At 52.7% G+C, this 27632-nt stretch overlaps 2 protein-coding genes across 11 annotated transcripts; one reads left to right on the forward strand and one right to left on the reverse strand.

Moving 5' to 3' along the window:
• Positions 1-238: 238 nt before the first annotated feature.
• On the reverse strand, positions 239-2123 carry LOC117976605 (nuclear receptor subfamily 2 group F member 6-like). The gene has a single exon (XM_034942825.3). The coding sequence runs from the start codon at positions 1952-1954 to the stop codon at positions 740-742; it is 1215 nt and encodes a 404-aa protein (XP_034798716.2). The 5' UTR covers positions 1955-2123; the 3' UTR covers positions 239-739.
• On the forward strand, positions 1612-26436 carry CD300A (CD300a molecule). 10 transcript variants are annotated; one of them, XR_010110713.1, is made up of 11 exons: positions 1651-1739; positions 2971-3815; positions 5297-5479; positions 12285-12623; positions 13283-13436; positions 16205-16299; positions 20075-20112; positions 20513-20620; positions 22812-23056; positions 24210-24281; positions 26253-26436. XR_010110713.1 is itself a non-coding variant. In XM_057300268.2 (10 exons), the coding sequence occupies exons 6-10, from the start codon at positions 13294-13296 to the stop codon at positions 22935-22937; spliced, it is 510 nt and encodes a 169-aa protein (XP_057156251.2). In that variant the 5' UTR covers positions 1651-1739; positions 2971-3815; positions 5297-5479; positions 8736-8962; positions 12285-12623; positions 13283-13293; the 3' UTR covers positions 22938-23607. The 10 variants fall into 10 exon arrangements, 8 of the variants coding, with proteins under 8 accessions (XP_034798717.2, XP_034798718.2, XP_034798719.2 ...); XR_010110712.1 differs by lacking the exons at positions 24210-24281; positions 26253-26436 and adding an exon at positions 23305-23607; XM_057300268.2 differs by lacking the exons at positions 24210-24281; positions 26253-26436 and adding an exon at positions 8736-8962 and having other exon boundaries at positions 22812-23607.
• The last annotated feature ends 1196 nt before the right edge of the window (positions 26437-27632 follow it).

Consider the following 27632-nt stretch of genomic DNA (forward strand, 5'->3'; position numbering starts at 1 on the left):
GCTGCTGCAGATCTTCCCAGAAAGCACCCCTCACTGGCCTCTGAGCACGTGTGTCCACACCAGGAAGAGACTTCAGAGCTGATCAGAAGTTTTGTGGCTGCTGTGGGACCACCTCTCACCCTCACCCCTGGGAAATGGGCCTCAGCCCTGTGGCCTCAGCTCCTCCTCCCCCTGAGTCATGTCACCTGATGGTTATCGGGACACAGCCGGAATGTGCAACTTCCTGAATTATCTCATGTTTTGTGGTTTTTTTTTTTTTTTTTTTTTTTTTTTTTAGGTAGGAAATGTCTTTATTATTGGCCTTGAGTCATCATGTAGTGTCTGACATAGGTTACGTGTCCAGAGGATCTGCCTGGCACACGCTAGCTACCCCTGCCCACTGGAGCAGCCCCTCTGGCCGACGCCAGGCCTTTGTCCATCATGCCAGGGAAGCCAACCCCACCATCCCACAAGTTCATGCTTGGGGTGCTGAGGAACAAGGCTGTCCTAGGATTGGACCCTCCATCCTGGACAGGGGTCCTGGGGAGGATGAGGCTGAGGCCTGGATGATCAGTCTCTTTTTGGTTTCATGATCATTTAAAAAACACAAAAGACAAACATTTCACAGTCTTTAAAAAATAGAAGTCTGAGGAGAGAAGCCAGAGTCCTGGGCCCCGGGAGGCCCCTCGAGGCCTCAGCATTCCCTGTCCCTTGAGGTCTGTCTGCAGGCCTGGCCACAGCACACGTGGCCCCGTCATGGTCACTGGCCCGAGCCGTAGGGCCAGTTGAAGGTACTCCCCGACAGCAGCATGTCTCTGATCGGTGTCTCAATGGGTGTCTTCCCCACCAGGCGCATGAAGAACAGCTGGGAGATGAGGGAGGCAGGGACCGCGCGCAGGGCGGGGAGCCGCAGCAGCAGGCGCCCGAAGCGCTGGGGCTGGGACGGGTACTGCGCCCGCACATACTCGGTGAGGGCCACCTGCGCCTTCTCCTGCAGGCTCTCAACGTGGGCCGGGTCTGAGAGGCCACAGGCATCGGGCGTGAAGAGCGCGATGGCCTTGAGGCAGCCATACTCGGCCGAGTCGACCTGCAGGCGGCCCAGCTTGTCCACCTGCTCCTGGAAGGCGCGCACCTGGTCCATGAAGGCCACTGCGCGCTCGGCGGCCATAGGCGCGGCGTGGAGGCCGGCGGCGGCCAGTAGCGGCGCCGTGTGCAGGGGCAGCGCCGCCTGCGCCGCGTTCAGCACGAAGAGCTCGCTCCAGCTCAGGCGCAGCAGCACCACCTGGTCGGCCACCGGCAGCTCGGGGAAGAAGGGCGCGTGGCGCGCCCACTCCACGGTGCTGAAGAGCAGCCGCGCCGCCAGCTCGCACACGTTGTCGATGCCCAGCACCGCGCCCGCCGCGCCGCCCCCTGCGCCGAAGCGTCCGGCCGCCGCAGGGTAGGGCTCAGCGCGCAACAGCTGCGCGATCAGTTCGGACACCGGCTGCCCCGGGAAGAGGTCTCTGCCACTCGCCACTGCCGCCAGCGCCGAGCCCGGGGGGCTGCCCGAGGAGGCGGCCACGGCACGAGGCAGCGAGTGCGGGATGCGGCCGCGCTGCACCGCCTCCTTCCTCATGCCCACCCGGAAGCACTTCTTGAGACGGCAGTACTGGCACTGGTTCCGGTGGTGCTGGTCGATCTGGCAGTCACGGTTGGACCGGCAGGTGTAGCTGAGGTTGCGGCGGATGCTCCGCTTGAAAAAGCTTTTGCAGCCCTCGCAGGTGAAGACACCGTAATGCTTGCCGCTCGACTTGTCCCCGCACACCACGCAGTCCACCTGCAGCCCCGGCCGCTCCTCGTCGCCCGGCTCGGCGTCGCTGGCGGCACCGGGGGGCGAGGCCGAGTCGTCCTCGGCCGCGCGCGGGTAGCCGCCCGCCTTGTCCACGCCGTTCGTGTCGCCGCCGGGGCCGCCCCAGCCGCCGGTCACCATGGCCATAGCCCCAGGGCAGCGGGGCCGGGGCGCCCCCACCGCGCTCTTCCCTCCGGGCACCCCTCTCGGCCCGGGGGACCCTACGCGGCGCGCATTCGGCCCCGGCGCGCGGGGGGCACGGGCTGCACCCCCCAAAAAAGTTTTGCAGCAACTTCCTGCGGCCGGTCCTCGCGCCCGGGCGGAACTGGTCGGGCTGGTTCCAGGCCAACTTTCCCACGCGTGCGCGGGGCCGGGCCCGGGGCCGGGAGGGGCGCGCTAGAGGCGCGGGCCGGGGACCCAGAGGACTCGCGTCCCGCCGCCCTGGGGCCCCGGCGGGGGCGCGCGGGCCATGGCCCAGCCCGAGCCGCGCAGGGGGCGTCCTCTGGCCTGGCCGCCGCTCGCCCGGGGGCTGCGGCCAACTCAGCGGGCCGCCATCCGAGCGCGGGAGGCCGGGGGGAAAGTTTGGCCGCAAGTTGCGCGGCCGCCCGTGGCGGGGGGGGAGGGGCGGCGGGTGCGCGCCGGGGCTGATCGCCGCGCCCCCTGGGTCCCCCGGCGCCCGCGGCTGCCGCTCCAGGCCTGCAGGGCCGCTGGGCCAAAGCCTCTGGAGCTGCCGCCCCCGCTGCGGCCGCTCCTGCCTGGCCTGGGCCTGCGCCTGGGCCCAAGCCTCGCTCTCGCCGCCGCCACCGCCACCGACCCCGCGCGCCGGCCTCGCGCTGCGGCCGGTTTTGTTTTGTGGTTATTTTGCACCATTTTGTTTCTTCCTTTGGGTTTGTGGACAGGATGGGGTGAGCAGGATGGGCGTGGCAGGGTCTAAGTCCCCTGATCCCTTCTCCTTTGCAGTAAGTCAGGTGTTTCTCTATGTGCCTAAGGAGAATTGCATCCCATAGATTAAAGTGTAAAGCGCACTTCCTGTGGAATCCAATTTTCCTATTACCTTTCATCAAAAGTAGAGATGTATTCCCTCAGAAAAAACTGACCTGAGGATGTTAAGGAACACTGACATTTCAGTATTTGCATAATCATTATAATATTTATTCCCACAGAGGAGCTGTCATTATTGACGTTTTACAGAAGCCACAGGCTTTGCTCAAGTTCATTCGGTGGTAAGTGGACAAGCCACGCCAGAACTTAGCCTTCTGCTTCTCTGTCTGGCCTGGACGTTCAAGATTGCAGCAGCGCCTTTTTGGTCATGGTTGAATCAAAAAATAATTTTTGAGAAACTTTGCAATGATCAGGCCACATAAGCCACCGAATATGACGCATCTCCTGCATTTTTATGTTCAGCTCAACAGTGTCATGATCCAAAGTGTCTTGGATCTTTTTTTTTTTTTTGAGACGGAGTCTTGCTCTTGTCACCCAGGCTGGAGTGCAATGGCACGATCTCGGCTCACTGCAACCTTTGCCTCCCGAGTTCAAGTGATTCTCCTGCCTCAGCCTCCCGAGTAGCTGGGATTGCAGGTGCCCGCCACATTTTTTTATTTTTAGTAGAGACAGGGTTTTGCCACGTTGGCCAGGCTGGTCTCGAACTCCTGACCTCGTGATCCACCTGCCTCGGCTTCCCAAAGTGCTGGGATTACAGGAGTGAGCCACCGCGCCCGGCCCCGAAGTGTCTTGGATCTTAATGAGGTTTAGTTAATCTATGACTGCATCATCATGAAAATTTCCACAATGTCCACCAGGCTCTGTCATTGAATCTTCCAGCAGCAGAGCCCACAGGTCTCCTTGGCTTCCTGATACCTTCGTGGGCAAGGCGCCCCTGTGTTCAGAAGGAAGAGGAAAGTGACAAATTCCAAAAAGAGCCAGAGGGAAGGGTATTCTTGGGATCCCATAACTGGCACAGGGCTCCATGTGGATGGACACTCTGAGCTTGGGGACTGCAAGCTCCCAGGTGACGCATTACACATTAGGAGTGGCATTTCCTGTGCCCACCTGGTCATTCTGTGCAAGCTGGGGCACCTACTCAAGGCACGTGTGTGAGACTGTGTGTGTGTGACTGTGTGTGAATGTGCCTGTGTGTGTGTGAATCTGTGAGTGTATTTCAGTTGTATATGTAAGTGCATTGTGTGAATTTGAGTGTTTCAATGTGTGTGAATGTGTATGTGTGTGAATGTGTTTGTGTGTATCAGTGTGTGTGAATTTGTGTTTGTGTGTGAATGTGAGTTTGTGAATGTGTGGGTGAGAGTGCCTGTGTGTTTGTGTGTGTATATGTGAGTGTATGAACGTGTGTTTGTGTGTGTATGTGAGTGTGTGAATGTGTTTGTGTATGTGAGTGTGTGTATGTGAATGTGTGTGGGTGTGTGAATGTGTGTGTGTGTTTGTGTGAGTGTGTTTGTGAATGTGTGTGGCTGTGTGAATGTCTGAGTGTGTGAGTGTATGTGCATGAATGTGTGTTTGTGTGTTTGTGAATGTTTGTGTGTTTGTGTGTATGTGTTTGTGAAAGTGTGTGAGTGTGAATGTGAGTGTGTGTGAGTGTGTGTGAGTGTGCACGAACGTGTGTTTGTGAACATGTGTGTATGTGAGTGTGTGTTTGTGAATGTGTGTGGGTGTGTGAATGTGTGTGCATGTGAGTGTGTGTGAGAGTGTGTGTTTGTGAATGTGTGAATGTGTGTGTATGCGAGTGTGAATGTGTGTGGGTGAGTGTGTGTGTTTGTGAATTGTGGGTGTGTGTGAGTGTGTATGTGAGTGTGTGAATGTGTGTGGGTGTGTGTGAGTGTGTGAGTGTATGTGAGTGTGTGTTTGTGAGTGTGTGGGTGAGTGTGTGTATGTGAGTGTGAGCGTGTGTGTGTTTAGAGTCTGCACTCTGTGTGGATCAGGAAAGGGGTCCTTGCAGGCTCGCTGAGTCCCTGCTCTGTGCCCAGCCCCGAGTTGGCTCCAATGGGGCTATATAGAAAGGAAGGCATGGCTGGAGGACCTCTGTGTCAAGTTGAGGACACATTTCCAAGACTAGGAACCATTCAGGGACTCTGGAGTCACGATGACAACTCCCCTTCCCTCAGCCCCGAAGCCCAGGCCTGGACCTCCAAGGGACTCAGGGAAGGGACTCAGGAAAGGGGAGTTCCCCCTGGCAGCCTCCTCGTGGGCACCACCGAGGGTGAGAGGAGCCAGCTCAGCGGGTCCCACCCCCAGGGTTGCCCATCTTGACCACAAGGAAAGGAGGGAGGAGTTATTGGGCCTTCCACTAGGAGGAGACCCGGGGAAGTGAGAGTCGGGGATTAGTCCTGCAAGCTACGGAGTCACTACAGGGAGAGGTCTCATCACTAGAAACAGCCGAAGAACCTGCAGCCTCAACCTGGGTTAAGGAGGACGTGCCGTTTCTGGTAAGTCTTAGTCGGGGCTCACCAGCTTCCTGCATTTTCTGACCGGCTCCAGAAATAGAACCAAAAGAAGCTGAACAAGGAAGCAGCGCAGCACCAAGAAAAGCAGAAGTCGGGGCCTTGGAGGCGCGACTCTCCCCTCGGGTCCAGGTGGGGCCTGGAGCTGCTGCAAGTGCCGCCTGTGCTGGGGAAGGGACCATGTGGCTGCCTTGGGCTCTGTTGCTTCTCTGGGTCCCAGGTGAGAGTTTCCCTTCCCGGGAAAGTCTGCAGCAGGGAGGGAGGGTGCGAGGGGCAGGGCCGCAGGGCAGGTGTCACATGAGACGCCCCGAGTCTGGACTCCGTGCAGAACGCAGAATGGGGTGCGCTCTGTCTACCATATAAGATGGACAGATGAAGGTCCACACCCCTGGGAGAGGAAGAAGCCAGAGCCTCTCCCGGCTCTGCACCCACGTACCTTGGCTGAACCACAGCGGGGCGAGTGATAAGGGGTGGGTGCAGAAAAGGGACCTTTTAGGTTTTCAGTTGAATTCTTACAGGAAGGGGGACGAGAGGCAGGATGTGTCAGGGTGGGTGGAGAGTGGCAGCCACTGACTGCGAGGGGCATGTGGTGAGGGTGGGGGAGATGCCGGGCTCACTGGGTGCAGGGTATGGAGGAGGGGGGTGTGGGGAGGGTGGGGGAGATGCCGGGCTCACTAGGTGCAGGGTACGGAGGAGGGGGTGGGGCGGTGAGGGAGATAGGGTCGGGGTGGGGAGCAGGTCGACAGTCTCTGGAATGCGAAGATTTAACCAGGGCAGCCCAGCGGCTGGGGCCTGAGCAGGGGGAAGTCCCGAGGCAGGCCTGGCTGGGGTTAGCCCCTGCGTGGGCCTGAGAACCAGGGGTCAGTCCTCTCCAAGAAGGGGATATGGGACAGAGGGGACAGAAAAGGTGGTGGGGAGGGCGAGGAGAGAAAAGATCGGGCAGAGAAGCGCTGAGATCTTTAGGGAGAAGCATGGAGTTGAGTCTTCCCTGTCCAAGCGCAGGGATTCCTCCCGCAGAGTCACCTGCTGTGCCTTCAGTCACGTCCACCGCTCTCCTCAGACAGGTCCTGTGCAGACTCCTCAGGCCTAGTCCTAGGATATTTTACGTCTTTGTGGTTGCTTTCCTTACAGATCGGAGGTTTTCTGCAATTATATTTGCTAACTACTTGTCTGTGGGAAGGTTATTACTTTTGGTGTCTTGACTTGGAAACGGGTCATCCTCCCATAACAGGTGTTCCTGCGATTCTCTTGGGTGTTCTTCTGTTTCGTAGGATCGGTGTGCATGGGGAGGTTTCAGTTCCTGTCTAATATCTGTTTCTCTTTCTCCCATTGACTCATTGGCTGGTACAGCCGGAGTGAGGCCCAGCGGACATAGTGGTAGTGGTTGTCCCTGCCTTGTTGCTGACTCAGGGAAAAAGGACCAGAGCTTCTCATTATTAGGAAGAAGGGATCCACCAATGACTATTCACAAAGCATTTTTACTTTTATTTATTTATTTATTTATTTATTTATTTATTTTTTGAGATGGAGTTTTGCTCTTGTTGCCCAGGCTGGAGTGCAGTGGCGCGATCTTGGCTCACTGCAACCTACGCCTCCCAGGTTCAAGTGATTCTCCTGCCTCAGCCTCCCGAGTAGCTGAGATTACAGGCATGCACCACCATGCCTGGTTAATTTTGTATTTTTAGTAGAGATGGGCTTTCTCCATGTTGGTCAGGCTGGTCTCAAACTCCCAACCTCAGGTGATCCACTCACCTTGGCCTCCCAAAGTGCTGGGATTGCAGGCGTGAGCCACCAAGCCTGGCCAACATTTTTATTTTTTTGAGACAGGGTCTCCCTCCGTCACCCAAACTGGAGTGCAGTGGTGCAATCACGGTTCACTGCAGCCTCCACCTCCCGGGCTCAAGTGATCCTCCCACCTCAACCTCCCCAGTAGCTGAGACTACAGGTGTGTGCCACCACACCCAGCTGGATTCTTAATTTTTTTTAGGGACAGGGTCTTACCATGTTGCCCAGGCTGGCCTCCACCTCCTGGGATCAAGGGATCTTCCCATCTTGTCCTCCCAAAATGCAGGGATTACAGGCATGAACCACCACACCTGGCCCCTACAAAACATTTTTTATTTTATTTTTATTTATTTTTTTGGAGACAGAATCTCACTCTATCACCCAGGGCTGGAGTGCAGTGGCTTGATCTCAGCTCGCTGCAACCTCCATCTCCCAGGTTCAAGCGATTCTCCTGCCTCAGCCTCTTGAAGAACTGGGCTTACAGGCACCCACCACCACTGCTGGCTAATTTTTTTGTATTTTAGTAGAGACGGGGTTTCACCATGTTGCCCAAGGTGGTCTCGAACTCCTGAGCTCAGGCAATCTGCCAGCCTTGGCCTCCGGCCCCAACAAAATACCATTTTTATTATTTATAGAAATTATTATTATCCTTTAAGCTATGAAGGAGGTGAACTACATTAGGAGACCTGGTCAGATGTTTGTCTTGATATATTATGCTGGCTTCATGGAAAGAATTAGGGAGATCTCCCTGTTTCCGTGTTCTCTGCAAATGTTTACATAAAACTGAAATTATTTGTTCCTTGAAGTTTTTAGAGAACTAGCTTGTAAAACTGTCTGAGTTTTGCTTCTTTTCTTTTGATGGAAGGGAAAGAATTTCTTAATAACACTCATCATTTCTGGTCTACATTAAAAAAAATCTAGCTGGGTGCAGTGGCTCACACCTGTAATCCCAGAATTTTAGGAGGTTGAGGTGGGAGGTTAGCTTAAGCCCAGGAGTCCGAGACTGGCCTGGGCAGTATAGCAAGCAAGACCCCGTCTCTTAAAAAAAAAAAAAAGTCTATTCTTGGCCTACATTGATGACTTATATTTTCCTAAAAAATCATCAGTGTCGCCCAGGTTTGCAGACTTATTTGTAGAGATTTGCAAATTTTTCTTTTGAATTTTATATCTGTGTCTTCTTTATTTTTGGTCTGACTACCTACTAGTCTAATTGTTTGAGGCCAGGCACGTTGGCTCACGCCTGTAATCCCAGCACTTTGGGAGGCCAACGCGGGTGGATCACTTGAGGTCAGGAGTTTGAGACCAGCCTGGCCAACATGGTGAAACCCCGTGTCTCCTAAAAACACAAAATTAGCCAGGCATGGTAGCGCGCACCCTGTAGTCCCAGCCACTCGGGAGGCTGAGACATGAGAGTCCCTTGAACCCAGGAGGCGGAGGTTGCAGTGAGCCGAGATCATGCCACTGAGCTCTGGCCTGGGCGACAAGAGCGAAACTCTGTCTCAAAAAAATGAAATAAAATAATTAATCATTTACCCCTTACAAAAAAATCCATTTATTAATGTATATACTAACTCCACTGTTTTTCTGTTTCTTAATTCACTGATTTCTGTGAATTCACCAATTCGTGAAAGATGACCTGGTTCTTTCTGTGTTGTGTGTGGGTGTGTGTGTTCCTCTTCTGACCTCTTGAGTTGGACAATTCCGTCATTTACCTGAGAGTTAATGGGTCAAGATTCTGTGATCTTCAAGGAAAACATTAAGATGACAGAGGAATATCCTGGTAGAGGACCCTGGCCCCAAGGTGGTCCCCAGTCTCCTGTTTATGATTAGAGGGGTTTGGCGTGGTGATTCAGGTTGGAAGAGAGAAAGCGCAGAAACACAAGCCTGGGAGCACTGGGGATCCGTGTGATCGTTCCAGGTAAGTGGGGAAGTAAATGGAGGGTTTTCTGACACTTCGCAATCTCTAAATTATAATGACACCCTCACAGGTGGAACAGAGCTTTGGGGAGATGATTGGGTGACAGTTTTTTATCCAAGATTTCAGAGGAGAGAAGTTAATCAGGAGAGAGAGAAAGAGAGAGAGCTAGAGGGAGAGAGAGAGAGGGAGAAAGAAACTAAATCCAAAGGGAAGTCAGACACTGGAGGTAGGACGAGAGACAGGATTGGGTGCAGTGGGCAGAGGTGGTGGGGTCACTGAGGTCAGGAGAGAAGCCAAAACATGGACAAAGAAAGATGACGATTCGCAGCCCAGGAGAGGCAGGGAATCGGGTCAGGACAGGGAGCAGGAACAGTGTCTTGGGTGAAGGAGGGCTGGGAACTGACAGTTTTTATTTATTTTTTTTGAGATAGAGTCTCACTCTGTCGCCCAGGCTGGAGTGCAGTGGTGTGATCACAGCTCACTGCAACCTCCACCTCCTGGACTCAAGTGATCCTCCCGCCTCAGCCTCCTGAGTAGCTGGGAATACAGGCAAGTGCCACCATGCCTGGCTAATTTTTTGTATTTTTGGTGGAGATGGGGGTCTCACCACATTGCCCAGGCTGGCCTCAAATGCCTAGGCTCAAGCAATCCTCCCACTTTGGCCTCCCAAAGTGCTAGGATTACAGGCATGAGCCACTGCACCTGGCCTATTTATTTATTTGAGTCAGGGTCTCACTCTGTCACCCAGGCTGAAGTGCAGTGATGCGATCATAGCTCACTGCAGCCACAACCTCCTGGGCTTAAATGATCCTCCCACCTCAGCCTCCTGAGTAGCTGGGACCACACGTGTGCACCAGCACACCTGGCTAACTTTTGTATTTTTTTGTAGAGATGGAATCTCACTATGTTGCCCAGGCTCCATTTACTTATTAAGTACTTAATATGTGTCAATTTTAGTGATTTGTGTTTTTCTAGAAAATAACTTTCATCTAAGTTTATGAATTTTATGTAGAGAATTTCTGCAAAATATCTTGACTCTTCATTCTTTCTTCATCTATGATCCTTTTCTCTTGTCATGTCTTATTTAGTCAGCCCAGAGTTTATCTATTTTTATTAGCTGGAGTCATGTGAAACCCTGTTGTCTTGGTCAAAAAGTTGAATATCAGCCATTTCATGTGATTCAACCTAATGTTATTTACCAGGCATTTTATACCTGTGATCTCATTTAACACCCTCAAAGGCCATATGAGTCAGGGACAATTGTCACCACTTTATAGGCGAGGTGTCTGAAGCTCAGAGAGGTTAACTAACTTGCCCCGGAACACACAGCTGATACATAATAGGGTAGAGATGTAAACGCAGATGGTTCTGAGGATCTTTCTGCTTTGTCCTGGCAATTGCTGCTGAGAGCCTCAGGAAGCATCACACCTGTGACAAGCTTAGAAAGGCCTTCTCTGCAGGGGGATGTGTACATCCAGGCGAGGAGAGGTTTGGGTGGGACTCTGGGAGAGGCACAGAGGAGCTTATCTTTGGGCAGCCGTGGGCTGGGTGTGGAGCCAATGGGGTCCAGGAGAAGCTTGCACTGAAGTTTTTATAGAGGGCCTACAGGTGCAAGGCACCTGTAGACGTTGAAGGTATAAGAAGGAGACCCCTACCCCCCTGAGGCTTTCATTCAAGTGGTCCCAAAGTCTCATGTGTGAGGACATTTAGCATCTGAAACAGTAAGTAAAATTAAAGAGTTCTGGCCAGGCGCAGTAGCTCATGCCTGTAATCCCAGCACTTTGGGAGGCCGAGGCAGGTGGATCACCTGAGGTCAGGAGTTCGAGACCAGCCTGGCCAACATGGTGAAACCCCGTCTCTACTAAAAACACAAAAATTATCCGGTTGTGGTGGACGCCTGTAATCCTAGCTACTCGGTAGGCTGAGGCAGGAGAATCGCTTGAACCCGGGAGGCAGAGGTTGCAATGAGCCGAGATCCTGCCACTGCACTCCAGCCTGGGCAACAGAGCAAGACTCCATCTCAAAAAAAAAAAAAAAAATCAAAGAGTTCTAACCCAAGGAAAGAAGAGCAAGCCCCCATCCCCACCATCCTTGGACAATATGGGGCCTAATCACAGAATTACAAGGGCCTTGAGACACTGCACACACAACTGCCCAGCAGGCCTGTGCGTATCTGCCTGGGGCAGGGGCCATGTGTCCTCTGCTTGGCAGCCAACACTAGCTTCAAGCCATCACCTTACTCTCCTTGCTTTGCATCTGATAATTATTTGGGAAGATGTCAGACATAATTTTCAAGGAAGCTCATTTATTTCCGAGATTTAAGTCTAGGAGAGCTGGGCAAACTCAGGTAAGACACAGGATGAAAGTTTTCGTCAGCAAGCCTTCTGCGTTTGTGACTCTTTTTTTTTTTTTTTTGAGACAGAGTCTCACCCTGTCACTCAGGCTGGAGTGCAGTGGTGCCATCTCAGCTCAACATAACCTCCGCCTCCAGGGTTGAAGCGATTCTTGTGCCTCAGCCTCCCCAGTAGCTGCAATTACAGGCGCATGCCACCACGCCCAGCTAATTTTTGTATTTTTAGTAGAGACAGGGTTTCACCATGTCGGCCAGGCTAGTCTCGAACTCCTGGCCTCAAGTGATCCACCCGCCTTAGCCTCCCAAAGTGCTGGGATTACAGGCATAACCCACTGTACCCAGCCAGTATTCTTGTCAAAATGGCTTGACAACCCTATTACTGCCCGGGTTTGCCCCTTGGTGGGACCAGATCAGTATGTGGGCCAGTCTTCCTCTTGCGGGGTTGCCCAGGGCTGGGTGGCCCTCCCGGGAGGGCAGGTGCTTGGGGGTGAGTTCTCATGCTCCTGGCATGTTTGGAAGCAGGAGGCCCCTGGTGGGTGAGAAGGGTGGGAAGGGTAAGGGAAAGGAGGCAGGGGGCTGGAGAAAGGGGCTGCTATGAGCAAAATCTTGAGGGTGGTAGAGCAGAAAAGAGAATACTCAAGCTGTGATCTGGCTGATGGGGCTGATATGAGGTGAAGGAGTCAGGGGCTGAGGGCTGGGGGTGCTGATGTGGAGTCGGGGAATCTTTGGAGGAGGTGACACCAGGGCACCCAGCCTGAGCTCTTCCAGTCTCCATGGAAAGCCTCTGCCCCATTCCCACCTGTGTGCGGAGGTAGCCTCTCATCCTCAGTCCCCGCTCCTGGGTGGACAAGGCCTCTCTGCCTGCCGCTGCCTCCTCCACACCCCCAGGGTCCATGCGGCCCTGACCCCAGGGCACCCCTGACCAGGCTCATCTGAGGAGGACCTGGGACTCTGGCTTGTGTTTTCCAGGATGTTTTGCTCCGAGCGACCGCAGGACCGTGGCGGGCCCTGTGGGGGGATCCCTGAGAGTGCAGTGTCGCTATGAGGAGGCACACAGGACCCTCAACAAATACTGGTGCAGACCACCACAGATTTTCCTATGTGACAAGATTGTGGAGACCAAAGGGTCAGCAAGAAAAAGGAACGGCCGAGTGTCCATCAGGGACAGTCCTGCAAACCTCAGCTTCACAGTGACCCTGGAGAATCTCACAGAGGAGGACGCAGGCACCTACTGGTGTGGGGTGGATACACCGTGGCTCCGAGACTTTCATGATCCCGTTGTCGAGGTTGAGGTGTCCGTGTTCCCGGGTGAGCCCCTCCTTCCCTCAGCGCCTAAATAGGCTCCGGTTGGAATTGTTGGGGCAGGAATCAGATCGGAGACGTGAAGCAGACAGTGTGTGTGTGTGTGTGTGCATCAGAGAGAGAGAGGTGGGGGCCAGGGGAACACAGTCAGGGGGTCTCTCCTGGAGCAGCTGACATGTCTGCCCAGTATCGAAGAAGGGAAGCGTCCAGTGACAGGGAGGCTGAGAGAGCGTTGCCTGTGAAGGAGCCAGGAGTGCACCTGTGGCTCAGCCCCCACGGAAGTGCAGCTGAGTGGGGGAGGGGTGGGGTTGAACAGAGAGGCTGGGGGGCCAGATGGGAAGCTGCTGCCCTCAGGGGGAGCCTTACCACATGACAGGTCAGATTTGCAGTGTAGACAGACTCCTCTGCAGCATGGAGGTTCGCAGGAGCACCTGGACCCTCATCAGCAGGATGGAAAATCAGGACCACTGGGAGTGGCACCCGTGTCCTGTTCAGAAATGCCCAGTTGGCCCAGGAGGGTCCTGGAGAGACTCTAGCCCCAGGGTCCTGCATCCTGCCCCCTTCCTTAGTGGGCAGTTTGTGTGAAATCAAACCAAAAAGGCATCCTGAGTGGTGGGAGAGCCAGAGGACAGCTCCCTGGGTCTGACTTGTGGTTTTGCCACCAGCATCAACGTCAATGACACCTGCAAGTATCACTGCGGCCAAGACCTCAACAATCACAACTGCATTTCCACCTGTATCATCCACTACCCTGTTTGCAGTGGGTGCCACCCACAGTGCCAGCATCCAGGAGGAAAATGAGGAGGTGGTGAACTCACAGTAAGCACCCTAGCCCCTGAGACATGGAGGGAGCCCTGTGCTAAGAGGAGGAGCCCAGGGCGGGGACCTTGGCCATGTGGGCCAGCTGGAGGTGTGCATCGCTCCCTTTGCCCCAGGCCCAGGTTGGAAGCCATAGTCTGAACACCCCGGCTTGGACCTGCCCTTGGCTTTGGAAGGGGGCTCAGGTAGGGGGGAAGTTGGGGGGCAGATAGAAGGAAAGTGATAGTTACTGACGGCTGGTGACATCCTACGAGGCCCGCGTTAGACGCTTCACATGAGTGTTCTCACTTGCCCTTCACTGCAGCCCTGTACTGTCGTCATTCCGTGTATTAGTCTGTTTTCACACCGTTGATAAAGACATACCCGAGACTGGATAAATTATAATGAGAAAGAGGTTTTAATGTACTCACAGTTCCACATGGCTGAGGAGGCCTCACTATCAAGGCAGAAGGCAAAAGGCATGTCTTACTTGGCAGCAGGCAAGACGGAGAATGAGAACCAAGCAAAAGGGGTTTCCTCTTATAAAGCCATCAGATCTCGTGAGACTTATTCACTACCACAAGAACAGTATGGAGCAAACCACCCCCATGATTCAGTTATCTCCCACTGGGTCCCTCCCACGACACGTGGGAATTATATGGGAGCTACAATTCAAGATGAGATTTGGGTGGGGACGCAGCCAACCCACATCAATCCCCATTTTACAGATGAGTAAACTGAGACTCAGCGAGGTTAAGCAATTTGCCCAGTCAAGTAGCTACAAGAGGCCAAGGCTAAGCTTCCAATTCTGGTTTATGTGACTCCAGAGCCTTGAGTTCTCCTCTCTAAATAGTGGTTCTTAACCTTTTTGGGAGTCACCAACCCCACATAGAATCTGACATCTATGGACTCTCTCCCCAGAAAAAGACGTGCAGTCACAAACCTTTTCTGGGATTCACGGACTCCCTATTCTAGCACAAAACCCCACAATTCCATCCTGGCACTATCCACCCAGAGTTAGTGCAGACCCCACAGGTGAAGAGCTTCCACATCTAAATCAGATCCCACAAGACCGCCCTGATTTAGATACCAGTCGAACTTTGGGGATCCCCAGGCCACCACACTTCTGACCAACTGGATGCAAATTTGGGGGTTCCCAGGACCCCCACAGGTTCAATAATTTGTTAGACTCAGAACTCTGGAAAGCATTATACTTCCAATTACAGTTTTATCATAAGGATAAAGGATAAAGATTAGGACCAGCCAATGCAGAGACACATAGGACAAGGCTTGGGAGGATCCCAAACAGTTTCTGTGCCCTCTCCAGGTGGAATCAGGGAGCATCACCTGCACCCTCCCTGCGGCACCTCAATATATTTATCGACCAGGAAGCTCCTCCAAGCTTTGGTGTCCAGAGTTTTTATTGGGGTTTCATTACATAGGCATGATGTGATTGAACTGTCTCCACCTCCAGTCCCTCTTTGGGAGGTTGGGCTGGCTCAGGGCTCCAAATCTCTAATTACGTGGTTGGTCTTTCTGGTGACCAGCCCCATCCTATTGTCTCATATCTTACCAAAGTCTAGGTGTGATTCATGAACAACAAAGACACTCCTAATTTTTGGGACATTCCAAGGATTTAGAGCCTCCCTCCTAAGAGCTAGGGATGAAGGCCAGCCAGATTCTTTACTGGACAACATCCATAAACCCCTCCACAGGCTTCTGCCAACATATAAGGCAAGGCAAAATTCAGGCTTGAACATGCCACTTCCAGAAGTTTAACCTGTAGATACACATAGGTGGCAGCGCTGGGTTCTGTGGGGCCTGAAGGTTGTGCAATTTGCGGGGTGGGTTGGTGGGTGGGTAATCTAAGAAAAAGATGAGAAAATTATGAATGCAAACATAGGCATGAAGGAAGGGGCCCAAGCAATGGAGGGACCTGAAGCTGGGCTGCATCAGCCTCCTGGTCAATCTGCTGCTGCGTGGTCAGGTGTGAAAAGGTGGAGCTGCAAGGCGACTTATAAGCAACGTTTACCATTGCAAAGGACTGGGGGAAATGCCCATTCAGTGGGAACATTTAAATAAATCACAGTCTATCCATGTGTTGGAATACCCTGCAGCTATAGGAAAGAGTGAGGGACTTCTTTATGTACTGACGTGGAAAGACCTCTAAGATGTATTGCTAAGTAAAACCAGAATAGTGTTAGACGAGGTCTCCTTTGTGTGAAAGAGAAAGGAAATCCCGTACATTCGTATTTGCTTGTATACACATAAAGAAACTCTGGAAGGTTCTTAAGAATAGCACGTGTGTGTATGTGGGGAAATTGGGGAATCTGTAAATGGGGGGTGTGTAGAAAGGGGGCTTTATACTGTCTATTTTTTTTAATTGACCTTATCTATCTACTTAAAAAGTTAGAGAAGGAGACCAGGTATATTGGCTCATGCCTGTCATCCCAGCACTTTGGGAGGCTGAGGCAGGAGGGTGACTTGAGCTCAGGAGTCTGAGACCATCCTGGGCAATATAGCAAGATTGAGTCTCTACAAAAAATTTAAAAATTAGCCATGGTGGCCTGTGCCTGTAGTCCCAGCTACGCAGGAGGCTGAGGCAGGAGGATCACTTGAGCCCAGGGGTTCAAGGCTGCAGTGAGCCATGATCACCACTGCACTCCAGCCTGGGTAACAGAGCCAGATCCTGTCTCAAAAAATAAAAATAAAAAATAAAAAATAAAAATAAAAAAGTAAGTTGGAGAAGGCAAGTTGGCCCCGCCCTCACCATCCTGTGCCTCCTCCAGGCTCCCGCTGCTCCTCTCCCTGCTGGCATTGTTGCTGCTTCTGTTGGTGGGGGCCTCCCTGCTAGCCTGGAGGATGTTTCAGAAATGGATCAAAGGTGAGTTGGCTCCCCACACCCCTCTGCCCCACCTGGGGTGGTCAGGCCCTGACCACAGACGCTCATCTTCAAAGCTATGTCCACGTCCCACAGTATTGCTATGAAATGTGACACCCAGACCACACATCCTAGGTGATCCTACAGGGCAGGTCCCATGGGAGGCATCCTTGTGCGTGGTGGTTACAGGCTGTGAGAGGTGGCTCCCAAGCAGGAGGCTTTCCCACTTCCAGGCCAAGGGTGGTTGCCCCATGAAGCAATGACCCTCCTCTGTTTAAAACCCTGGCATGGTGTGCTGGGTGCAGTGGTGTGCATCTGTAGTTCCAGCTACTCAGGAGGCTGAGATGGGAGGATTGCTTGATCCCAGGAATTCAAGACCAGCCTGCGCAACACAACAAGGCTCCCGTGTCTATAAAATAAAATAAACCCTTGCATGGTCTCCCCCACCATAAAAAGTCCAGGTATCTACAGGAGTCACTGCCCTCCACGATCTGGCTCTACCCACCTCCCTCTCCCCGTCCGCGCACCCTGGAAACCAACTTCTTGTATCTCCTTTAATGACAGCCTCAACCTCAGCCTCTCCTCTCCTTCTGGGTTTGCTCTGGGCTGGAGGGCCTCCCCTGCCCCCTCTCCCCAGCTCACTCCCAGTGGACTCCAACAGTGGTCCTCAGACTTTCTTTTCTCTGGGACCTTTTCTTTGACTCCAAAGAGTGGCTTGGGGCCCCTCCTGGCTATACCTGTGCTGTCACAGCCTTTTGGGAACCAGATTGTCATTGCTGGTGTCCTCACCTGCCTTCCCACAGGCATGTGCTTCAAGGAGGTACAGAACCAATATTTGTCAAATTAATGTGTTATTCAGTATCTCCAGCTGCAACAGGCACCCCAGGGGCCTCCAGGCAATCTCTAGTCCAGCTGCCCTCCTCTGAGCTCAGATTAAAAGAGAGAACAGGAACTCTTGGCACTCAGTAAGTAGATGCTCAATAAATAGCTGATAGGCAAATTGAATAAGCACAGGAACAGAGGAACAAGTGGAGGTGTGGCCACCAGTCCTCTAGATTGCAGATCCCTGGCCAAGGTCAAGTGTAAGCCTGAAGCTTCCTCCCTGTTCAGAGAGTTGAAGATTCCACAGGCAGAAGATTCTCAGGGGAATCTTTGTCCAAAGCCTTCCAAGACTGCAGTGAGACTGGGGTGGGAAAAGATGGGGTTATCCTGTCCCATAGCTGCAGGATAAGCTGCTGCATGCTTGGTGGGGGGCACTGCTCACACATACCCCCAGTGCCTCCTGTGGCGCCCAGGCTTTTGGCGGAGAAATCAGCCTCAGTAGATCTGTGCAGGGTGTATGGGAAGAAAACCACTTCCTCTTTCCCATCTGCTTTGTGTGTGTCATTTTCTGGTAACCCCATCCTAAACTTCAGCACCCACGTGGATGCCACTGGGTTGTCTCAGTTCTGAGCCCCTTTCGGTTTCCTTTGTGCCCTTTCACCCAGAAAGTCTCTGGCTCCTCAAAGAGCCTCCTCCCCCCTTGAAAAGGATGTATGTGATTATTGTAGGAAGTTTGAAAAATGAGCAAAAGCACAAAGAAGGAAATAAATCCCCCATCATCGATGATAACTAAAAACCCCACCACCTAGAGAAAACCAGCCACTGGCCCCTGAGGTATATCCTTCCAGTCTTTTTTTCTATGCCTATGTAAATGCATCTATGATTTCTTTTTTTTCTCTTTTTTTTTTTTTTTTTTTTTTGAGACAGAGTCTCACTCTGTCACCCAGGCTGGCATGCAGTGGCGTGATCTTGGCTCGCTCCAGCCTCGACCCCCCACTGCCCGGGGCTCCAGTGATCCTCCTGCCTTAGCCTCCCAAGTAGCTGGGACTACAGGTGCTCACCACCACATCTGGCTAATGGTTAAATTTTTTTTTTTTTTTAGAGATGGGGTTTCACTATGTTGCCCAGCCTGGTCTTGAACTCCTGAGCTCAAGTCCAGAGTGCTGGGATTACAGATGTGAGCCACCACACCCAGTCATGCATCTGCGATGTCTTAACAAATTGGCCTCATACCACTCCTTCTCTTTAAAACCTACATTTTTGCACTTAACATATGGTACCATGTTCCCAGCTAGTAAATGTTCTAAAAATCACAGACGCAGAGTTTACTGGTGTCTTAAGCTTCCCGTAACCCATCCTCAGTAACAACATAAAGGCTTTCTATTCCAACATTTTTGACTCTCTGTCCCCTGCTTTGCAAGTCCGTGCCCCATCCCCTGACTGTGTGGCTGGGGCTGACTTCCCCTTGCCCTGCCTGGAGCCTGACACCTGCCTCATCACACCTACTCCCCACTCTTTCCCCCAGCCCACATTTGTCGCTCATTCATTCACAAAACAAAGCTGTCCTGAGCACCTACTGTGTGCCAGGCCTGTGCTGGGCCCTGGGGACAACATTGTGATTGGGGTAGACTGGGTCTTACCTTCAGTGAGCTTCCCCTACCGCTGGCTCCCCCAAACCTTCTCACTACCACCCTCCTTCCCGGGCGTTGAACTCCTGTCTCTTCCCCACCAGCTCTTTTTCTCCTTCCCATCAGAACACTTGTCCCAGGTGGGGACAGGGAGGGCAGTGTGGTGCCTGCGCACAGCACTTGGAAGCAGGGCACTTCGCACCCCAGAGTACCCGGCTGCGCGCTCCATTAGGTCAGCTGTGGCTCAGCAAGCCCGTCACTATACGTGGTCTTGTGTCTCCCAACTGTGGGCTCCTCCCCTTTAATTCTGGGGGAGGAGCCCACAGATCCCCACGGCATCCAGTGCAGTGGGCTCTGGGGTTGCCTGGCTGTGGACCTAACCAAGGGCATCAGCAGTGTGTGTGTCACCCGCTGCCCACCTGGTCCGGGCTCCTGGGGTGAAAGGGTTAGGGTGTACAGGGCTGTACTCATAGGCAGCACCCTTATAGAGCAGGTGCCAGCAGCCAGGGCTGTGTGAGCCTGAGCTGGCTTCCCTGGGGCTGACAGGCCTCCTTCCCTATGGCCTGGGGCAGCAGGCAGGTGGGCTGTCTGGGAGGGCAGACCTCAGGCACGAGGATGGGAGCAGAGGCCCCAGCAACTTCCCACAGTCTGATGCAGCCCTAAGCCCCAGATGCACAGGGCTTTTCAGTGGCATCCTTTCTCCCCTGGAAACATTTGTGTGAGATCCCGTGTTGAGAGCTTGTTTTGGTCCCTCTCCTCCAGCTGGGAGCTTTCTTTCCTTTCTTTCTTTCTTTTTTTCGTTTTTGAGACAGAGTCTTGCTCTGTTGCCCAGGCTGGAGTGCAGTGGCATGATCTCAGCTCACTGCAACCTCCGTCTCCCAGGTTCAAGCGATTCTCCTGTCTCAGCCTCCCAAGTAGCTGGGACTACAGGGCGTGTGCCACCATGCCCAGCTAATATTTGTATTTTTAGTAGAGACAGGGTTTCACCCTATTGGCCAGGCTGGTCTCGAACTCCTGACCTCAAGTGATCTGCCCTCCTCGGCTTCCCAAAGCACTGGGATTACAGGCGTGAGCCACGGAGCCCGGCCCAGCTGGAATCTTTCTATTTCTCCATTTATTCACTCATCCTGTGCTCATTCATTCATTTACTAAGTCACTAATTTACTCACTCAACAAACCCTCGAGTTCCTACCATGCTTCAGGCCTGAAAGGATAGGTCCCCAGGGCTGAGGTCTCTAGGGAAAGGCCTTTTCCCAGAAGGCTTGTAGGGTCCTCCATCCTGGCCGTTGTTCCGGGATTCAACCTCCTTCCTCTCCTCTTGTCTCTAGCTGGTGACCATTCAGAGCTGTCCCAGAACCCCAAGCAGGTAAGGGGGGCTTTAGCAGGAGGTGTATCAGGTGGCTGGGCGGAGGGTACAGAGGCTGCTGGGGAGTTGGACAGTCCCATCGGCCAATGGAGGATGGATGGAGCGGGGAGCTCACCCAGAGCAGGACGAATGATGCTGGGAGATGTGGTCACTAGGTCTTGTTCTGAGTCCTGGCCAGCCTGTCCCCTCCCCACCAAGGCAAATGGAATGAAGGGAGGCCCTGCCAGCCAAGCTGACCTGGGGAACATTAAACTACTGGATGGAGTGGGGTGGAGGCAGGAAGGGGAAGGTGGGGGCTGAGGTGCTCAGAGCATAGAGGAAGGGGAGACACATCCAGAGACGCAGGGACAGAGGCTGCAGGGCTCCGTGGACACCCACCTGGGACCTCCTGCCCACCCAGGCTGCCAAGCAGAGTGAGCTGCACTACGCAAATCTGGAGCTGCTGATGTGGCCTCTGCAGGAAAAGCCAGCACCACCAAGGGAGGTGGAGGTGGAATACAGCACTGTGGTAAGTGCAGGAGCCCGGCTTTTGGGCATGCGGCCCCTGGGCTGTGCCAGGGCACCCCTGGGAGGGTGGGCAGAAGGGGAAGGAAGGGGTCGGCTTGGTGATCTTGTGCCTGTCAGGGACAGGGCCACATGGAGATGGAGCAAGTGTAGATTTTGCCAGAGCAGAGGTCCTTAGGAGGGCTTGGTGTCATTGTGGTGGGGGGTTTTTGGGGGTGGCCAGCAGCTATGGCTCTGACAGTCCGTGAAGTCCAGCATGGGTTAAGCACCTGCTGTGTATCATGAGCCAAGGTGAGAACCTGTGACTTCTCACTGTTTTGGTCTCATCATCTCTTTGACATCAATTCTGCTTTCCAGGTTTTTGTCTGTGACCCGCTGTGGGTCAACCCTTGGGCGCAGCCACCTTCAACTGGGATAATGGGATGGGGGCTGCCTCCCTGGGTCGTGACCCACCTGCTAGTGGGAGAGTTCAAGCAGAAGCTGGGGGTCACTTGGCAGAGAGGATCGGGAGAGATGTAAGCATCAGCAGGGAAGCTTAAAGGACCCCCAGGCCTGGGAGCTGAAGAGGCCCCTCAGACAAGTCGTGTGGTGCCATGGAGGGCTGGCACCAGGGTGACAGGGGACATTGTTGCTGGTCTGCCTGGAAAAGTGGCCCAACTCCCTGGGATATCTCCAGCCTGGTACCGTTCTCCCCAGGCCGCCGTTTTGCACCTGACAGGAGAAGAGGGGATCCAGACCTGCCACTTCCGGGTCCCCTGATAGCCGCACCGCTCCCCAACCTCCCGCCAGCTGTCTGCATGAGGATGAGGGTGGTCTGGGGGCCCAGGGTCCTGGATGGCTCCTGGCCAAGTTCCTTCCTTCCTTCCTTCCTTCCTTCCTTCCTTCCTTCCTTCCTTCCTTCCTTCTTTCCTTCCTTCCTTCCTTTCTTTCTTTGGAATCTTGCTCTGTCCCCCAGGCTGGAATGCAGTGGCACAGTCTTGGCTCACTGCAATCTCTGTCTCCCAGGTTCAAGCAATTCTCCTGCCTCAGCCTCCAGAGTAGCTGGGACTACAGACACCTGCCACTACACTGGCTGATTTTTGTATTTTTAGTAGAGACGGGGCTTCACCGTGTTGGCCAGGCTGGTCTCGGACCCCTGACCTCAAGTGATCCGCCTGCCCTGACTTCCCAAAGTGCTGGGATTACAGGACTGAGCCACCACACACGGCCAGCTCCTGGCCAAGTTTCTGAGCGCCCCTGCACTCAAGCCTGACTCCTTCCTTGCATGACATGATCTTGTGTCCACGAAGCTGCATGGCCTGGGACCAGCAACAGCCTTGTTCTAACTTGTTGTCTCATGATTTAAAGTGGATGGCACATGGTCTTACTCTTCTCCCAGCCCCCTTGGTACAAGTTGGGACTCATGCCCACAGTACAGCAAGTTAATCAGAGCTGCAGGGCCAACGCAGTACCCTTGTACTGGCTTCAACTCCACCTAGAGAACTAGGGGTCCTCTGCAGAAAGGGATCCATGGCTGCTTCATTGTGAGAACTTTCCTTTTTTTTTCTTTTCTTTTCTTTTTTTTTTTTTTTGAGACAGAGTCCCACTCTGTCGCCAGGCTGGAGAGCAGTGGTGCAATCTTGGCCATTGCAACCTCCGCCTCCCCAGTTCAAGCGATCCTCCTGCCTCAGCCTCCCAAGTAGCTGGGATTACAGGTGTCCACCACCACGCCCAGCTAGTTTTTGTATTTTTAGTAGAGACTGGGTTTCACTATGTTACCCAGGATGGTCTCAAACTCCTGACATCAAGTGATCCACCCGCCTTGGCCTCCCAAAGTGCTGGGATTAAGGGCGTGAGCCACTGTGCCTGGCTGCAAGAATATTTCATTAAGAGAAGCACAGAGGTGTCTCGGGGGAGCCCAGCCAGGTCTCAGGGCCTCAGTTTCTTCCCTGTAGAATGGACCAGGCTGGGTCAGCCCTGAGGAGCCCCCGGAGCCTCCTGCCTCTGATGCTGGGGATGTTGTGCTGCTGCTTGCCCAGTTGGGGAGGAGCAGCTGGGTGGACAGGATCATAGAGAAAAAGAGGCCAGGACAGTGGAGCCTCTACAGTGAGGCCTCCCCAAAGCCCCTCAGGTGTCCTCCCTCCTCCATCCTATGTTGGGGGTCCTTTCTTCCCTTGCCTCTCCCAAGTCTTCAGTTTCTTGGTTTCTCTCTGCAGGCCTCCCCCAGGGAAGAACTTCACTATGCCTCGGTGGTGTTTGATTCTAACACCAACAGGATAGCTGCTCAGAGGCCTCAGGAGGAGGAACAAGATTCAGATTACAGTGTGATAAGGAAGACATAGGCTTTTGTCCTGCCTCGCCATCGGAGCTCTCATGGGCCCCAGGAAGTCCAGGGACGGCTCCCTTATACCTGGCCCACGTCCTTCTCAGCCTGCCCTCGACAACAGTGACCAACAGACAGGTAGCTGGGTTTCCCAGGCCGTCCCTCTGTTGCCATCAGCTCGATTGGCTTCCCCGAGGGCCAGCAGGGCTGGGGGCTCCGGGGAGCAGCAGGAAGCACTCCCAGCCACCAGTGCCTGTCACCTCTTTCCCCTTTGCCCCTGCTTCATCCCGGCTCTGTGTGTGGAGGACAAAGCTTCTTCCTGCGTGGCTCCAGGAAAAGATGTGGCTCACGTAGGTGGCACCTGCCAATAGCTTTGTCAATCACAGCCCCATAGGAACGTCTGGAATTGCTTGGGAGTTGGGGAGAACTGTCAAGAAGAGTGAAGAGAGTGCTAAAGCGGAGATCTGTTCACATGGGGGCCATGGAGGGGGGACCCACTAAAGATCAAGATCAAAGATTCTCCCCATCTCACAGACAAGGAAACTGAGGCCAGAGGGAGGAGAGAATTGCTCATGGCTCCAGAACTGGTGGCAAGTTTCTCTGGACTCTTAGGTTTATTTTTAATATGAAATATAAAAACCATTTCAAATATCTTATTGAGGGAGAAGTAAAAACTTATTTAAACAATGCCTGCTATGTGTCTGCAATCCTCTGCAAAAGAAAGCTCCCAGCTTTGATACCAGATGAGTGCAGAGAAGCCTTGTGGGTGCAGTGGGTTGGGGACATCCTAAGAGAAGTCCTCACTGAGTGGGAGAAGGTGGGTCACAGCTGCTTCTTGCCATGATGTCTGTTTGCTTGTGTGTTTTTTGAGATGGGGCCTCGCTCTGTCCCCCAGGCTGGAGTGCAGTGGTACGATCACAGCTCACTGCAGCCTGGAATTCTTGGGCTCAAGTGATCCTCCTGCCTCACCCTCCTGAGTAGCTGGGACTACAAACACATGCCACCATGCCTGAATTTTTTTTTTTTTTTTTGTAAAGATGGGGTCTCGCCATGTTGCCCAGGCTGGTTTTGAACTCTTGGGCTCAAGCGATCCTTTTGCCTTGGCCTCCCTGAGTGCTAGGATTACAGCATGAGTCACCATGCCTGGCAGTTTGCATGATGGAAAACACAGCAGTTTTCTTGTCGGGAGATTTGAAATTTAATGCAAAGAGTTGTCCAGGCTGTCTTGAGTCTGTGGCAGCTGCCAACAGCTTTATGTTTTTATTTTTTCATTTTAATTTTTCTTTTTTAGAGGTAGGGTCTCTCTGTGTTGCTCAGCCTTGAACTCCTGGAGTTGTGCAATGTGGACTCCTGGATCTGAAAGGTGAGGCTGCCATGAAGCCTATAATGTGGGCCGGGGCTTAGACATGTGCCTGGTACGGAGGGGAACCCAGAAATAGTTGTTGACTTCACTTGAATTGAGCCTGGTCACGTTTCAGTCCTGATCTGCAGTAACCCTTCTCGGGTTCCTGTTTCCAGAGACAGAATTCCACAGGGTGGTTTAAAACACAGAGGTGCGTGGCACCAGACTGACTCTAAGACTCAGGGGATTGTTCGAAGGACCCCTTCTCCTCAATGGGAGTGAACTTTAATTCTCTGAAATAGTATTTTCTCTTTAATTCGGTCTAAATTTCTATCAATTAGAAGTAAGGCCTCTGTAAAATGCAAATGTCTAGGCTATCAGTTGGTTATCAATGCCAGCTGCTATAACAACCACAACCTCCACAATAAAACTGGGTGGAGTGGCGGGGTGAGGCTGGGGCAGGAGGGTATTGCAGCCACAGCCATACACTGGCCCCAGCCCCCTGCCCCGTCAATCTCTAAGGCTTGGTGGAGGAATAAGTTCCCCAGTATAAACCATTTGCCCTGTGGAAGGTGGCAGCCCCTTGGGAGTCCTTCATGTCATTTCCTGCCAGAGAGTCTCAGTTGGGACCACCCCCATTCTCCAAGGAGGCCTCATAGCAGGAGGGAGTGGGCTGGCTTGCAATAGTCTTCTGGAAGTCTTACTGTCCAACTCCCTTCCAGGATGCTCTGCATACCAAAGGACACTGGGAAGAACCATCTTTGTCAAACCAGAGACAGGGTCTTCCTCTGTTGCCCAGGCTAGAGTACAATGGCACAATTATTGCTCACTGCAGCCTCGGACTCCTGGGTTCAGGCAGTTCTCCTGCCTCAGCCTCCTGAGTAGCTGGAACTACAGGCATGCGCCACCACACCTGGCTAATTTTTTGTAGAGACAGGGTTTCATCATGTGGCCCAGGCTGCTCTTGAACTCCTGAGTTCAAGCAATCCACCCACTTCAGCCTCCGAAAGTGCTGGGATTATAGGCATGAGCTACCATGCCCTGCCCACACTCAAAATTTACAGGAGAATATACAGTGAAAAGTTGGTCCCTTTATTTCTGTCACCAGGCATCCAGAGATAAACAAGGTTAATAGTTTCTTGTGTTTCTCCCCTGAGATAGTTAATCATTTGCACATATATCCATGTATATACGGCCATTCCCATATACGGGGATATCCTCCCCATTCCCACCATTCCTGCACAGTAGTATTTTCATGTCACAACCATCTTGGAGATTATTTTACCTTCTTCTATAAATGCTGCAGAACATCCCATAACATTCCATTGTTTGTACCATGACATACACATGCCATTTTGCACATTTTCATAGACAGCTGAAGGGTAAAGTTGGAGAAATTCAAAGTCTGTGCACTTGTAATTTTGATAGATATTGCCAAGCATATGGCAACTTTAAATAGCAATCTTTGGCCAGGCATGGTTGCTCAGGCTGAATCCCAGCACTTTGGGAGGCCAAGGTGGGTGGGTCATTCGAGGTCAAGAGTTTGAGACCAGCCTGGTCAACATGGTGAAACCCTATCTCTACTAAAAATACAAAAATTAGCTGGGCGCAGTGGCATGCACCTGTAATCTCAGCTACTTGGGAGGCTGAAGCAGGAGAATTGCTTGAACCTGGGAGGTGGAGGTGGCAGTGAGCCGAGATCATGCCATTGTATTCCAGCCTGGGCAACAGAGCAAGACCTCATCTCAAAAATAAATAAATAAAAAGGAAAAAAAAAGAAATAGCAACCTTTTTATTTATGTATGTATTTTTTGAGCCAGATCTTGCTCTGTCACTCAGGCAGAGTGCACTGAGAGTGCATTGGCTTGGTTACAGCTCACTGCAGCCTCCACCTCCTAGGCTCAAGCAATTCTCCCACCTCAGCCTCTGGAGTAGCTAGGACTACAGGCTCAGGCCACCATGCCCGGCTAACTTTGTTTATTTTTTCTGTAGAGATGAGGTCTCACTACGTTGCCCGGTTGGTCTTGAACTCCTGGACTCAAGTGATCCTCCTGCCTCAGCCTCCCAAAGTGTGGGGATTACAGGTGTGAGCCACCATGCCCAGCTTGAAATAGCAATCTTTAATTTCCACCTTACTAGTTATCCCTCTACACCCAAAACTGATGTATTAATTTTTACCAAGTGTATTGGTTTGTTTTCATGCTGCTGATAAAGACATACCCAAGACTGGGCAATTTACAAAAGAAAGATGTTTAACTGGATCACAGTTCCACCTGGCTGGGGAGGCCTCAAAATCATGGCAGAAGGCAAGGAGGGGCAAGTCACATCTTACATCAATGGTGGCAGGCAAAGAGAGAGCTTCTGCAGAGAAACTTCCATTTTTAAAACCATCAGATCTCATAAGACCCATTCACTATCACAAGAACAGCATGGGAAAGACCTGCCCCTGTGATTCAGTCATCTCCCACAACAAGTAGGAATTATGGGAGCTACAAGATGAGATTTGGGTGTGGACACAGAGCCAAACCATATCATTTCACTCCTGACCTCTCCCAAATCTCCTATCTTCACATTTCAAAACCAATCATGCCTTCCCAACAGTCGCCCAAAGTCTTAACTCATTTCAGTATTAACTCAAAAGTCTACAGTCCAACATCTCATCTGAGACTAGGCAAGTCCCTTTCACCTGTGAGCTTGTAAAATCAAAAGAAGTTTAGTTACTTCCTAGATACAATGGGGGTATAGGCATTAGGTGAACACAGCCATTTGGTGAACACAGCCATTCCAAATGGGATACATTGGCCAAAACAAAGGGCCTACAGGTCTGATGGAAGTCTAAAATCCAGTAGGACAGTCAAATCTTAAATTTCCAAAATGATCTCCTTTGACTCCATGTCTCACATCAGGTCACGCTGATGCAAGAGATGGGTTCCCATGGTCTTGGACAGCTCTGCCCCTGTAGCTTTGCAGTGTACAGCCTCCCTCCCAGCTGCTTTCATGGGCTGGCATTGAGTGTCTGCAGCTTTTCCAGGTGCACGGTGCTGGCTGTCAGTGGATTTACCATTCTGGGGTCTGGAGGATGGTGGCCCTCTACTCACAGCTCTACTAGACAGTGCCCCAGTAGGGACTCTGTGTGGGGTCTCTAACCCCACATTTCCCTTCCACACTGCCCTAGCGGAGGTTCTCCATGAGGGCCCTACCCCTGCAGCAACCTTCTGCCTGGACATCCAGGCGTTTCCATACATCCTCTGAAATCTAGGTGGAGGTTCCCAAACCCCAATTCTTGACTTCTGTGCACTTGCAGGCTCAACACCACATGGAAGCTGCCAAGGCTTGGAGCTCGCACCCTCTGAAGCCACAGCCCAAGCTCTA

The sequence above is a fragment of the Pan paniscus genome, chromosome 19 (assembly GCF_029289425.2).
Source record: "Pan paniscus chromosome 19, NHGRI_mPanPan1-v2.0_pri, whole genome shotgun sequence".
In the NCBI taxonomy this organism is placed as follows: Eukaryota; Metazoa; Chordata; class Mammalia; order Primates; family Hominidae; genus Pan; species Pan paniscus.

Excerpts from the sequence above, each read along its gene's own strand:
- CD300A (XM_034942826.3), top strand. The coding sequence starts at position 5,440 with ATGTGGCTGCCTTGGGCTCTGTTGCTTCTCTGGGTCCCAG. Across the intron at positions 5,480-12,284 it reads GTTGCTTCTCTGGGTCCCAG|GATGTTTTGCTCCGAGCGAC; the intron begins GTGAGAGTTTCC and ends TGTGTTTTCCAG. Across the intron at positions 20,621-22,811 it reads AGGTGGAATACAGCACTGTG|GCCTCCCCCAGGGAAGAACT; the intron begins GTAAGTGCAGGA and ends TTCTCTCTGCAG.
- LOC117976605 (XM_034942825.3), bottom strand. The coding sequence starts at position 1,954 with ATGGCCATGGTGACCGGCGGCTGGGGCGGCCCCGGCGGCGACACGAAC.